Raw genomic sequence first — 14,205 nt, 5'->3', positions numbered from 1 at the left:
CACCAACATTAACAAGGTCTCTGTAGAGGGCGCACCTACCACTACCACAACCATGGGTAAGAAAAAGCCAAACTGGCTTCCAGTAGTTCCAATCACTTTTTAATAGTCGCAACGACATGTGCTTTGCTGTTCCGGTAGCGCTAATGAGTAGTTGAACATGTCAAAATTGGGTGACCGGCAAAACGCAACGAGAGGTGACGTGATAGGGAAAAGAAAAAAAAAGCATGATCAGTGAAAAAGCACCAAGTGTGCCACTTATTATTATTATTATATTATCATTATGATTATTGTTATTGTTTATTAATATCATATCTCCCTACAATAGTTCCCATCTGACTCATGAATCTTTGTTTCTAAGCTGAGGGCCGTAGACAGAGAAGAGATGTTGTGTTCCTTCTGGATGGATCGGATGGAACTAGGAATGGATTCCCAGCAATGAAAGACTTTGTGCAAAGAATGGTGGAGAAATTGGAGGTTGCCGAGAACAGAGATCGCATTTCTGTTGTCCAATACAGCAGAGAAGCGGAGGCCAATTTCTATCTAAACACATACACGACAAAGGAAGAAATTCTTGATGGTGTCAGGGGTCTGAGGCACAAAGGAGGCAGACCCCTTTACACGGGGGCAGCTCTCCAGTACGTCAGAGACAATGTCTTTACTGCTTCCTCTGGCAGCAGGCGACTGGAGGGTGTGCCGCAGATACTGGTTTTGCTTAGCGGGGGAAGGTCATTTGACAGTGTCAATGCAGCAGCCTCCTCTCTGAAAGAGCTTGGCATCTTGACTTTTGGAATAGGATCCAGAGGCTCTGATAGCAGAGAACTGCAGAGAATATCATATGAACCCGATTATGCTCTGTCCGTGTCTGATTTCAGTGAGCTACCAAATGTCCAAGAGCAGCTGCTTGCCTCTGTACAGGTTACTTCAATTCCCGTCACTCCAACTTCACCGACTGTTACCGGTATGTGCAAAGCAGAACTTTAAAATACGCTCTGTCTTGCCTTTCCTCTTGATGTTCCTACTTATTTTATTTATTTGAACGAAAGATAGAGAAAGAGATTGCAGTAGAACCATTACCCACAGCTTAGACAGTTAATGAGCTGATGAACTGATATGGCATTCGTAAGGCTTAGATACTTTATCGTCATAACTATTTTGCTAATGATGCTGTCTTTCCCTCCCTCTTAGCTGAATACAGCACACCCAGAAAAGATGTAGTGTTTCTGCTGGACGGTTCAGATGGCACTAGGAGTTCTTTCCCAGCTATGCGGGACTTTGTGCAAAGAGTAGTGGAGAAATTCAACATAGGGGCAAACAGAGACCGCGTTTCTGTTGTGCAGTACAGTAGAGACGCTGAGGTCCATTTCTATCTGAATAGCTACACAGCAAAAGGAAGACATTCTTGACACGTGTCACAGGTCTGAGGCACAAAGGAGGCCGACCCCTCTACACGGGGGCAGCTCTCCAGTACGTCAGAGACAATGTCTTTACTGCTTCTTCCGGCAGCAGACGGCTGGAGGGTGTGCCACAGATACTAATCCTGCTGAGCGGGGGAAGGTCATTTGACAGCGTTGATGCAGCAGCATCCTCTCTAAAAGAGCTCGGTGTCTTGACCTTGGGAATAGGATCGAGGGGCTCTGATAGCCGAGAACTGCAGAGAATATCGCACGAAGCCAATTATGCTCTGTCCGTAGCTGACTTCAGTGAGCTTCCAAATGTCCAAGAGCAGCTGTTGGCCTCTGTGCAGACGGTTGCAACGTCCGATACTCCAACTTCCCCAACTCTCACTGGTATGTGCATGATAGAACTTCACGAGAGCTGGCTCAACGGCTGCGCCTCGTTGTTCATTGCAATAATTAATTGTGTGCAGCGAAACCATTACCCACAGCTTACATTGTCAATGAGGTGGTGATGTGACATTCTAAAGATGTTTTAAAATTTCTTACTGTTAATGACGCTGTCCTCTTTTACTAGCTGATGACACCATTCCCAGAAAGGATGTAGTGTTTCTGCTGGACGGCTCAGATGGCACTAGGAATACTTTCCCAGCCATCCGTGAATTTGTGCAGACATTAGTAGAGCAATTCAACGTAGAGCCAAACAGAGATCGCATTTCTGTGGTACAGTACAGTAGAGATGCTGAGGTCAATTTCTACCTGAATACCTACACAGCAAAAGCAGACATCTTGAACACGGTCAGAGGTCTGAGGCATAGAGGAGGGAGACCCCTCAACACGGGGGCAGCTCTCCAGTACGTGCGGGACAGTGTCTTCACTGCCTCTGCCGGGAGTAGGAAAAAAGAGGGTGTGCCTCAGGTTCTTATCCTCCTCACTGGAGGACGCTCAAACGACAACATAGATACACCTGCCTCTGCCCTGAAAGAAAGCGGGGTCTTGATCTTGGGTATCGGCACCAGAAATTCAAGCAGAGAGGTCCAGAGAATTACCAATGACCCTGCCTATGCACAATCCCTCAATGATTTCTCTGACCTTCCCGGTGTCCAGCAGCAGTTTTACAGCTCCCTCAACAATGTGCTTGTTCAAGTTAGGCCAATGACACCTACTGTTGCAGGTAAGACAGAATCTGCACACGGTTTATGTTAGCACAACAGGCATGGAGAATTAGCCTAGCAAGCCATGGGTTGGAACTCTTAGCGGTGTTTGCCTGTGCTAAAGTGTTTGTACATTAGCTTGTTTACTTTAGGCATAGTTTTCGCTGAATATCTCCTTCCAGTGTAGGTCCTATTTTGACAGATCGGCATCATTACATTAGGGCAGGTTTACCCTGACCAAAATTTAAGTTTACTTTAGAAGACGGTAATAGCATTTGACCATCAGACTGGCCGCAAAATAGCTGAAATTATGGGGAAGTTGTTACCTTTGTTGTAGCTGCAGACTAGAGGGCACAAAACGCCTGCTGTACACCCAATTAGGGATGACGAGTGCTCACATGACTTTGTGCTCCATTTCATTACCCATAGCTGAGCGAAGGATGGCTAGGAGGGATGTAGTGTTCCTGCTGGACGGTTCAGATGGCACGAGGAGCTCTTTCTCTGCAATGAGAGACTTTGTTGAAAGGATGGTGGAAAGACTGAACGTGTCTGAGAACAGAGACCGTGTCTCTGTGGTCCAATACAGCAGAGATCCAGAGGCTCATTTCTATCTGAACACCTACTCAAGAAAGGAGGACGTTCTTAACATGGTCAGGGGTCTGAGGCACAAAGGAGGGAGACCTCTCAACACGGGGGCAGCTCTGCAGTACTTGAGAGACAATGTCTTCACTGCCTCCTCTGGGAGCAGACGTGCAGAAGGTGTGCCTCAGTTGCTGATACTGCTGAGTGGCGCAAGGTCATTTGATAATGCTGACATACCAGCCTCATCCCTAAAGGAGCTGGGAGTGCTTATCTTTGCGATAGGGTCAAGGACCTCAGACAGCCAGGAGCTCCAGAGGATCTCCCAAGAGCCTAGCTACGCACTCTCAGTGAGTGACTTCACTGACCTTCCCAGTGTCCAACAGCAGCTTTTACCAACATTAACAAGGTCTCTGTAGAGGGCGCACCTACCACTACCACAACCATGGGTAAGAAAAAGCCAAAGTGGCTTCCAGTAGTTCCAATCACTTTTTAATAGTCGCAACGACATGTGCTTTGCTGTTCCGGTAGCGCTAATGAGTAGTTGAACAAGTCAAAATTGGGTGACCGGCAAAACGCAACGAGAGGTGACGTGATAGGGAAAAGAAAAAAAAAGCATGATCAGTGAAAAAGCACCAAGTGTGCCACTTATTATTATTATTATATTATTATTATGATTATTGTTATTGTTTATTAATATCATATCTCCCTACAATAGTTCCCATCTGACTCATGAATCTTTGTTTCTAAGCTGAGGGCCGTAGACAGAGAAGAGATGTTGTGTTCCTTCTGGATGGATCGGATGGAACTAGGAATGGATTCCCAGCAATGAAAGACTTTGTGCAAAGAATGGTGGAGAAATTGGAGGTTGCCGAGAACAGAGATCGCATTTCTGTTGTCCAATACAGCAGAGAAGCGGAGGCCAATTTCTATCTAAACACATACACGACAAAGGAAGAAATTCTTGATGGTGTCAGGGGTCTGAGGCACAAAGGAGGCAGACCCCTTTACACGGGGGCAGCTCTCCAGTACGTCAGAGACAATGTCTTTACTGCTTCCTCTGGCAGCAGGCGACTGGAGGGTGTGCCGCAGATACTGGTTTTGCTTAGCGGGGGAAGGTCATTTGACAGTGTCGATGCAGCAGCCTCCTCTCTGAAAGAGCTTGGCATCTTGACTTTTGGAATAGGATCCAGAGGCTCTGATAGCAGAGAACTGCAGAGAATATCATATGAACCCGATTATGCTCTGTCCGTGTCTGATTTCAGTGAGCTACCAAATGTCCAAGAGCAGCTGCTTGCCTCTGTACAGGTTACTTCAATTCCCGTCACTCCAACTTCACCGACTGTTACCGGTATGTGCAAAGCAGAACTTTAAAATACGCTCTGTCTTGCCTTTCCTCTTGATGTTCCTACTTATTTTATTTATTTGAACGAAAGATAGAGAAAGAGATTGCAGTAGAACCATTACCCACAGCTTAGACAGTTAATGAGCTGATGAACTGATATGGCATTCGTAAGGCTTAGATACTTTATCGTCATAACTATTTTGCTAATGATGCTGTCTTTCCCTCCCTCTTAGCTGAATACAGCACACCCAGAAAAGATGTAGTGTTTCTGCTGGACGGTTCAGATGGCACTAGGAGTTCTTTCCCAGCTATGCGGGACTTTGTGCAAAGAGTAGTGGAGAAATTCAACATAGGGGCAAACAGAGACCGCGTTTCTGTTGTGCAGTACAGTAGAGACGCTGAGGTCCATTTCTATCTGAATAGCTACACCAAAAAGGAAGACATTCTTGACCGTGTCACAGGTCTGAGACACAAAGGAGGCCGACCCCTCTACACGGGGGCAGCTCTCCAGTACGTCAGAGACAATGTCTTTACTGCTTCTTCCGGCAGCAGACGGCTGGAGGGTGTGCCACAGATACTAATCCTGCTGAGCGGGGGAAGGTCATTTGACAGCGTTGATGCAGCAGCATCCTCTCTAAAAGAGCTCGGTGTCTTGACCTTGGGAATAGGATCGAGGGGCTCTGATAGCCGAGAACTGCAGAGAATATCGCACGAAGCCAATTATGCTCTGTCCGTGGCTGACTTCAGTGATCTTCCAAATGTCCAGGAGCAGCTGTTGGCCTCTGTGCAGACGGTTGCAACGTCCGACACTCCAACTTCCCCAACTCTCACTGGTATGTGCATGATAGAACTTCACGAGAGCTGGCTCAACGCCTGCGCCTCGTTGTTCATTGCAATAATTAATTGTGTGCAGCGAAACCATTACCCACAGCTTACATTGTCAATGAGGTGGTGATGTGACATTCTAAAGATGTTTTAAAATTTCTTACTGTTAATGACGCTGTCCTCTTTTACTAGCTGATGACACCATTCCCAGAAAGGATGTAGTGTTTCTGCTGGACGGCTCAGATGGCACTAGGAATACTTTCCCAGCCATCCGTGAATTTGTGCAGACATTAGTAGAGCAATTCAACGTAGAGCCAAACAGAGATCGCATTTCTGTGGTACAGTACAGTAGAGATGCTGAGGTCAATTTCTACCTGAATACCTACACAGCAAAAGCAGACATCTTGAACACGGTCAGAGGTCTGAGGCATAGAGGAGGGAGACCCCTCAACACGGGGGCAGCTCTCCAGTACGTGCGGGACAGTGTCTTCACTGCCTCTGCCGGGAGTAGGAAAAAAGAGGGTGTGCCTCAGGTTCTTATCCTCCTCACTGGAGGACGCTCAAACGACAACATAGATACACCTGCCTCTGCCCTGAAAGAAAGCGGGGTCTTGATCTTGGGTATCGGCACCAGAAATTCAAGCAGAGAGGTCCAGAGAATTACCAATGACCCTGCCTATGCACAATCCCTCAATGATTTCTCTGACCTTCCCGGTGTCCAGCAGCAGTTTTACAGCTCCCTCAACAATGTGCTTGTTCAAGTTAGGCCAATGCCACCTACTGTTGCAGGTAAGACAGAATCTGCACACGGTTTATGTTAGCACAACAGGCATGGAGAATTAGCCTAGCAAGCCATGGGTTGGAACTCTTAGCGGTGTTTGCCTGTGCTAAAGTGTTTGTACATTAGCTTGTTTACTTTAGGCATAGTTTTTGCTGAATATCTCCTTCCAGTGTAGGTCCTATTTTGACAGATCGGCATCATTACATTAGGGCAGGTTTACCCTGACCAAAATTTAAGTTTACTTTAGAAGACGGTAATAGCATTTGACCATCAGACTGGCCGCAAAATAGCTGAAATTATGGGGAAGTTGTTACCTTTGTTGTAGCTGCAGACTAGAGGGCACAAAACGCCTGCTGTACACCCAATTAGGGATGACGAGTGCTCACATGACTTTGTGCTCCATTTCATTACCCATAGCTGAGCGAAGGATGGCTAGGAGGGATGTAGTGTTCCTGCTGGACGGTTCAGATGGCACGAGGAGCTCTTTCTCTGCAATGAGAGACTTTGTTGAAAGGATGGTGGAAAGACTGAACGTGTCTGAGAACAGAGACCGTGTCTCTGTGGTCCAATACAGCAGAGATCCAGAGGCTCATTTCTATCTGAACACCTACTCAAGAAAGGAGGACGTTCTTAACATGGTCAGGGGTCTGAGGCACAAAGGAGGGAGACCTCTCAACACGGGGGCAGCTCTGCAGTACTTGAGAGACAATGTCTTCACTGCCTCCTCTGGGAGCAGACGTGCAGAAGGTGTGCCTCAGTTGCTGATACTGCTGAGTGGCGCAAGGTCATTTGATAATGCTGACATACCAGCCTCATCCCTAAAGGAGCTGGGAGTGCTTATCTTTGCGATAGGGTCAAGGACCTCAGACAGCCAGGAGCTCCAGAGGATCTCCCAAGAGCCTAGCTACGCACTCTCAGTGAGTGACTTCACTGACCTTCCCAGTGTCCAACAGCAGCTTTTTACCAACATTAACAAGGTCTCTGTAGAGGGCGCACCTACCACTACCACAACCATGGGTAAGAAAAAGCCAAAGTGGCTTCCAGTAGTTCCAATCACTTTTTAATAGTCGCAACGACATGTGCTTTGCTGTTCCGGTAGCGCTAATGAGTAGTTGAACAAGTCAAAATTGGGTGACCGGCAAAACGCAACGAGAGGTGACGTGATAGGGAAAAGAAAAAAAAAGCATGATCAGTGAAAAAGCACCAAGTGTGCCACTTATTATTATTATTATATTATCATTATGATTATTGTTATTGTTTATTAATATCATATCTCCTTACAATAGTTCCCATCTGACTCATGAATCTTTGTTTCTAAGCTGAGGGCCGTAGACAGAGAAGAGATGTTGTGTTCCTTCTGGATGGATCGGATGGAACTAGGAATGGATTCCCAGCAATGAAAGACTTTGTGCAAAGAATGGTGGAGAAATTGGAGGTTGCCGAGAACAGAGATCGCATTTCTGTTGTCCAATACAGCAGAGAAGCGGAGGCCAATTTCTATCTAAACACATACACGACAAAGGAAGAAATTCTTGATGGTGTCAGGGGTCTGAGGCACAAAGGAGGCAGACCCCTTTACACGGGGGCAGCTCTCCAGTACGTCAGAGACAATGTCTTTACTGCTTCCTCTGGCAGCAGGCGACTGGAGGGTGTGCCGCAGATACTGGTTTTGCTTAGCGGGGGAAGGTCATTTGACAGTGTCGATGCAGCAGCCTCCTCTCTGAAAGAGCTTGGCATCTTGACTTTTGGAATAGGATCCAGAGGCTCTGATAGCAGAGAACTGCAGAGAATATCATATGAACCCGATTATGCTCTGTCCGTGTCTGATTTCAGTGAGCTACCAAATGTCCAAGAGCAGCTGCTTGCCTCTGTACAGGTTACTTCAATTCCCGTCACTCCAACTTCACCGACTGTTACCGGTATGTGCAAAGCAGAACTTTAAAATACGCTCTGTCTTGCCTTTCCTCTTGATGTTCCTACTTATTTTATTTATTTGAACGAAAGATAGAGAAAGAGATTGCAGTAGAACCATTACCCACAGCTTAGACAGTTAATGAGCTGATGAACTGATATGGCATTCGTAAGGCTTAGATACTTTATCGTCATAACTATTTTGCTAATGATGCTGTCTTTCCCTCCCTCTTAGCTGAATACAGCACACCCAGAAAAGATGTAGTGTTTCTGCTGGACGGTTCAGATGGCACTAGGAGTTCTTTCCCAGCTATGCGGGACTTTGTGCAAAGAGTAGTGGAGAAATTCAACATAGGGGCAAACAGAGACCGCGTTTCTGTTGTGCAGTACAGTAGAGACGCTGAGGTCCATTTCTATCTGAATAGCTACACCAAAAAGGAAGACATTCTTGACCGTGTCACAGGTCTGAGGCACAAAGGAGGCCGACCCCTCTACACGGGGGCAGCTCTCCAGTACGTCAGAGACAATGTCTTTACTGCTTCTTCCGGCAGCAGACGGCTGGAGGGTGTGCCACAGATACTAATCCTGCTGAGCGGGGGAAGGTCATTTGACAGCGTTGATGCAGCAGCATCCTCTCTAAAAGAGCTCGGTGTCTTGACCTTGGGAATAGGATCGAGGGGCTCTGATAGCCGAGAACTGCAGAGAATATCGCACGAAGCCAATTATGCTCTGTCCGTGGCTGACTTCAGTGAGCTTCCAAATGTCCAGGAGCAGCTGTTGGCCTCTGTGCAGACGGTTGCAACGTCCGACACTCCAACTTCCCCAACTCTCACTGGTATGTGCATGATAGAACTTCACGAGAGCTGGCTCAACGCCTGCGCCTCGTTGTTCATTGCAATAATTAATTGTGTGCAGCGAAACCATTACCCACAGCTTACATTGTCAATGAGGTGGTGATGTGACATTCTAAAGATGTTTTAAAATTTCTTTCTGTTAATGACGCTGTCCTCTTTTACTAGCTGATGACACCATTCCCAGAAAGGATGTAGTGTTTCTGCTGGACGGCTCAGATGGCACTAGGAATACTTTCCCAGCCATCCGTGAATTTGTGCAGACATTAGTAGAGCAATTCAACGTAGAGCCAAACAGAGATCGCATTTCTGTGGTACAGTACAGTAGAGATGCTGAGGTCAATTTCTACCTGAATACCTACACAGCAAAAGCAGACATCTTGAACACGGTCAGAGGTCTGAGGCATAGAGGAGGGAGACCCCTCAACACGGGGGCAGCTCTCCAGTACGTGCGGGACAGTGTCTTCACTGCCTCTGCCGGGAGTAGGAAAAAAGAGGGTGTGCCTCAGGTTCTTATCCTCCTCACTGGAGGACGCTCAAACGACAACATAGATACACCTGCCTCTGCCCTGAAAGAAAGCGGGGTCTTGATCTTGGGTATCGGCACCAGAAATTCAAGCAGAGAGGTCCAGAGAATTACCAATGACCCTGCCTATGCACAATCCCTCAATGATTTCTCTGACCTTCCCGGTGTCCAGCAGCAGTTTTACAGCTCCCTCAACAATGTGCTTGTTCAAGTTAGGCCAATGCCACCTACTGTTGCAGGTAAGACAGAATCTGCACACGGTTTATGTTAGCACAACAGGCATGGAGAATTAGCCTAGCAAGCCATGGGTTGGAACTCTTAGCGGTGTTTGCCTGTGCTAAAGTGTTTGTACATTAGCTTGTTTACTTTAGGCATAGTTTTCGCTGAATATCTCCTTCCAGTGTAGGTCCTATTTTGACAGATCGGCATCATTACATTAGGGCAGGTTTACCCTGACCAAAATTTAAGTTTACTTTAGAAGACGGTAATAGCATTTGACCATCAGACTGGCCGCAAAATAGCTGAAATTATGGGGAAGTTGTTACCTTTGTTGTAGCTGCAGACTAGAGGGCACAAAACGCCTGCTGTACACCCAATTAGGGACGACGAGTGCTCACATGACTTTGTGCTCCATTTCATTACCCATAGCTGAGCGAAGGATGGCTAGGAGGGATGTAGTGTTCCTGCTGGACGGTTCAGATGGCACGAGGAGCTCTTTCTCTGCAATGAGAGACTTTGTTGAAAGGATGGTGGAAAGACTGAACGTGTCTGAGAACAGAGACCGTGTCTCTGTGGTCCAATACAGCAGAGATCCAGAGGCTCATTTCTATCTGAACACATACTCAAGAAAGGAGGACGTTCTTAACATGGTCAGGGGTCTGAGGCACAAAGGAGGGAGACCTCTCAACACGGGGGCAGCTCTGCAGTACTTGAGAGACAATGTCTTCACTGCCTCCTCTGGGAGCAGACGTGCAGAAGGTGTGCCTCAGTTGCTGATACTGCTGAGTGGCGCAAGGTCATTTGATAATGCTGACATACCAGCCTCATCCCTAAAGGAGCTGGGAGTGCTTATCTTTGCGATAGGGTCAAGGACCTCAGACAGCCAGGAGCTCCAGAGGATCTCCCAAGAGCCTAGCTACGCACTCTCAGTGAGTGACTTCACTGACCTTCCCAGTGTCCAACAGCAGCTTTTTACCAACATTAACAAGGTCTCTGTAGAGGGCGCACCTACCACTACCACAACCATGGGTAAGAAAAAGCCAAAGTGGCTTCCAGTAGTTCCAATCACTTTTTAATAGTCGCAACGACATGTGCTTTGCTGTTCCGGTAGCGCTAATGAGTAGTTGAACAAGTCAAAATTGGGTGACCGGCAAAACGCAACGAGAGGTGACGTGATAGGGAAAAGAAAAAAAAAGCATGATCAGTGAAAAAGCACCAAGTGTGCCACTTATTATTATTATATTATTATTATGATTATTGTTATTGTTTATTAATATCATATCTCCCTACAATAGTTCCCATCTGACTCATGAATCTTTGTTTCTAAGCTGAGGGCCGTAGACAGAGAAGAGATGTTGTGTTCCTTCTGGATGGATCGGATGGAACTAGGAATGGATTCCCAGCAATGAAAGACTTTGTGCAAAGAATGGTGGAGAAATTGGAGGTTGCCGAGAACAGAGATCGCATTTCTGTTGTCCAATACAGCAGAGAAGCGGAGGCCAATTTCTATCTAAACACATACACGACAAAGGAAGAAATTCTTGATGGTGTCAGGGGTCTGAGGCACAAAGGAGGCAGACCCCTTTACACGGGGGCAGCTCTCCAGTACGTCAGAGACAATGTCTTTACTGCTTCCTCTGGCAGCAGGCGACTGGAGGGTGTGCCGCAGATACTGGTTTTGCTTAGCGGGGGAAGGTCATTTGACAGTGTCGATGCAGCAGCCTCCTCTCTGAAAGAGCTTGGCATCTTGACTTTTGGAATAGGATCCAGAGGCTCTGATAGCAGAGAACTGCAGAGAATATCATATGAACCCGATTATGCTCTGTCCGTGTCTGATTTCAGTGAGCTACCAAATGTCCAAGAGCAGCTGCTTGCCTCTGTACAGGTTACTTCAATTCCCGTCACTCCAACTTCACCGACTGTTACCGGTATGTGCAAAGCAGAACTTTAAAATACGCTCTGTCTTGCCTTTCCTCTTGATGTTCCTACTTATTTTATTTATTTGAACGAAAGATAGAGAAAGAGATTGCAGTAGAACCATTACCCACAGCTTAGACAGTTAATGAGCTGATGAACTGATATGGCATTCGTAAGGCTTAGATACTTTATCGTCATAACTATTTTGCTAATGATGCTGTCTTTCCCTCCCTCTTAGCTGAATACAGCACACCCAGAAAAGATGTAGTGTTTCTGCTGGACGGTTCAGATGGCACTAGGAGTTCTTTCCCAGCTATGCGGGACTTTGTGCAAAGAGTAGTGGAGAAATTCAACATAGGGGCAAACAGAGACCGCGTTTCTGTTGTGCAGTACAGTAGAGACGCTGAGGTCCATTTCTATCTGAATAGCTACACCAAAAAGGAAGACATTCTTGACCGTGTCACAGGTCTGAGGACACAAAGGAGGCCGACCCCTCTACACGGGGGCAGCTCTCCAGTACGTCAGAGACAAGGTCTTTACTGCTTCTTCCGGCAGCAGACGGCTGGAGGGTGTGCCACAGATACTAATCCTGCTGAGCGGGGGAAGGTCATTTGACAGCGTTGATGCAGCAGCATCCTCTCTAAAAGAGCTCGGTGTCTTGACCTTGGGAATAGGATCGAGGGGCTCTGATAGCCGAGAACTGCAGAGAATATCGCACGAAGCCAATTATGCTCTGTCCGTAGCTGACTTCAGTGAGCTTCCAAATGTCCAAGAGCAGCTGTTGGCCTCTGTGCAGACGGTTGCAACGTCCGACACTCCAACTTCCCCAACTCTCACTGGTATGTGCATGATAGAACTTCACGAGAGCTGGCTCAACGGCTGCGCCTCGTTGTTCATTGCAATAATTGTGTGCAGCGAAACCATTACCCACAGCTTACATTGTCAATGAGGTGGTGATGTGACATTCTAAAGATGTTTTAAAATTTCTTACTGTTAATAACGCTGTCCTCTTTTACTAGCTGATGACACCATTCCCAGAAAGGATGTAGTGTTTCTGCTGGACGGCTCAGATGGCACTAGGAATACTTTCCCTGCCATCCGTGAATTTGTGCAGACATTAGTAGAGCAATTCAACGTAGAGCCAAACAGAGATCGCATTTCTGTGGTACAGTACAGTAGAGATGCTGAGGTCAGTTTCTACCTGAATACCTACACAGCAAAAGCAGACATCTTGAACACAGTCAGAGGTCTGAGGCATAAAGGAGGGAGACCCCTCAACACGGGGGCAGCTCTCCAGTACGTGCGGGACAGTGTCTTCACTGCCTCTGCCGGGAGTAGGAAAAAAGAGGGTGTGCCTCAGGTTCTTATCCTCCTCACTGGAGGACGCTCAAACGACAACATAGATACACCTGCCTCTGCCCTGAAAGAAAGCGGGGTCTTGATCTTGGGCATCGGCACCAGAAATTCAAGCAGAGAGGTCCAGAGAATTACCAATGACCCTGCCTATGCACAATCCCTCAATGATTTCTCTGACCTTCCCGGTGTCCAGCAGCAGTTTTACAGCTCCCTCAACAATGTGCTTGTTCAAGTTAGGCCAATGACACCTACTGTTGCAGGTAAGACAGAATCTGCACACGGTTTATGTTAGCACAACAGGCATGGAGAATTAGCCTAGCAAGCCATGGGTTGGAACTCTTAGCGGTGTTTGCCTGTGCTAAAGTGTTTGTACATTAGCTTGTTTACTTTAGGCATAGTTTTCGCTGAATATCTCCTTCCAGTGTAGGTCCTATTTTGACAGATCGGCATCATTACATTAGGGCAGGTTTACCCTGACCAAAATTTAAGTTTACTTTAGAAGACGGTAATAGCATTTGACCATCAGACTGGCCGCAAAATAGCTGAAATTATGGGGAAGTTGTTACCTTTGTTGTAGCTGCAGACTAGAGGGCACAGAACGCCTGCTGTACACCCAATTAGGGATGACGAGTGCTCACATGACTTTGTGCTCCATTTCATTACCCATAGCTGAGCGAAGGATGGCTAGGAGGGATGTAGTGTTCCTGCTGGACGGTTCAGATGGCACGAGGAGCTCTTTCTCTGCAATGAGAGACTTTGTTGAAAGGATGGTGGAAAGACTGAACGTGTCTGAGAACAGAGACCGTGTCTCTGTGGTCCAATACAGCAGAGATCCAGAGGCTCATTTCTATCTGAACACATACTCAAGAAAGGAGGACGTTCTTAACATGGTCAGGGGTCTGAGGCACAAAGGAGGGAGACCTCTCAACACGGGGGCAGCTCTGCAGTACTTGAAAGACAATGTCTTCACTGCCTCCTCTGGGAGCAGACGTGCAGAAGGTGTGCCTCAGTTGCTGATACTGCTGAGTGGCGCAAGGTCATTTGATAATGCTGACATACCAGCCTCATCCCTAAAGGAGCTGGGAGTGCTTATCTTTGCGATAGGGTCAAGGACCTCAGACAGCCAGGAACTCCAGAGGATCTCCCAAGAGCCTAGCTACGCACTCTCAGTGAGTGACTTCACTGACCTTCCCAGTGTCCAACAGCAGCTTTTTACCAACATTAACAAGGTCTCTGTAGAGGGCGCACCTACCACTACCACAACCATGGGTAAGAAAAAGCCAAAGTGGCTTCCAGTAGTTCCAATCACTTTTTAATAGTCGCAACGACATGTGCTTTGCTGTTCCG

At 47.1% G+C, this 14,205-nt stretch overlaps 2 protein-coding genes across 2 annotated transcripts in view; both read left to right on the top strand.

The window, feature by feature from the left end:
- The first annotated feature begins 3 nt into the window (after nucleotides 1–3).
- LOC130234937 (collagen alpha-3(VI) chain-like) lies at nucleotides 4–3,069 on the top strand. Its single transcript, XM_056465276.1, is given in 5 exon segments — nucleotides 4–56; nucleotides 359–958; nucleotides 1,186–1,376; nucleotides 1,379–1,787; nucleotides 1,972–3,069. Coding segments are annotated over 5 exon segments (1,833 nt in total). The 5' UTR covers nucleotides 4–52; the 3' UTR covers nucleotides 2,601–3,069.
- A 454-nt stretch (nucleotides 3,070–3,523) lies between these two features.
- col6a3 (collagen, type VI, alpha 3) overlaps nucleotides 3,524–14,205 on the top strand; it is a 41,279-nt gene continuing 30,597 nt past the window's right edge. The window contains 14 exon segments of the mRNA XM_056465275.1: nucleotides 3,524–3,576; nucleotides 3,879–4,478; nucleotides 4,706–5,305; nucleotides 5,490–6,086; nucleotides 6,496–7,095; nucleotides 7,398–7,997; nucleotides 8,225–8,824; nucleotides 9,009–9,605; nucleotides 10,015–10,614; nucleotides 10,914–11,513; nucleotides 11,741–11,996; nucleotides 11,998–12,341; nucleotides 12,522–13,118; nucleotides 13,528–14,127. Of these exon segments, the coding sequence (XP_056321250.1) occupies nucleotides 3,573–3,576; nucleotides 3,879–4,478; nucleotides 4,706–5,305; nucleotides 5,490–6,086; nucleotides 6,496–7,095; nucleotides 7,398–7,997; nucleotides 8,225–8,824; nucleotides 9,009–9,605; nucleotides 10,015–10,614; nucleotides 10,914–11,513; nucleotides 11,741–11,996; nucleotides 11,998–12,341; nucleotides 12,522–13,118; nucleotides 13,528–14,127 (7,195 nt within the window). The 5' untranslated portion in view covers nucleotides 3,524–3,572.

The sequence above is a fragment of the Danio aesculapii genome, chromosome 9 (assembly GCF_903798145.1).
Source record: "Danio aesculapii chromosome 9, fDanAes4.1, whole genome shotgun sequence".
In the NCBI taxonomy this organism is placed as follows: domain Eukaryota; kingdom Metazoa; phylum Chordata; class Actinopteri; order Cypriniformes; family Danionidae; genus Danio; species Danio aesculapii.
The sequence above is the reverse complement of the archived record's forward strand: the minus strand, read 5'-3'. Positions and strand labels throughout refer to the sequence as shown.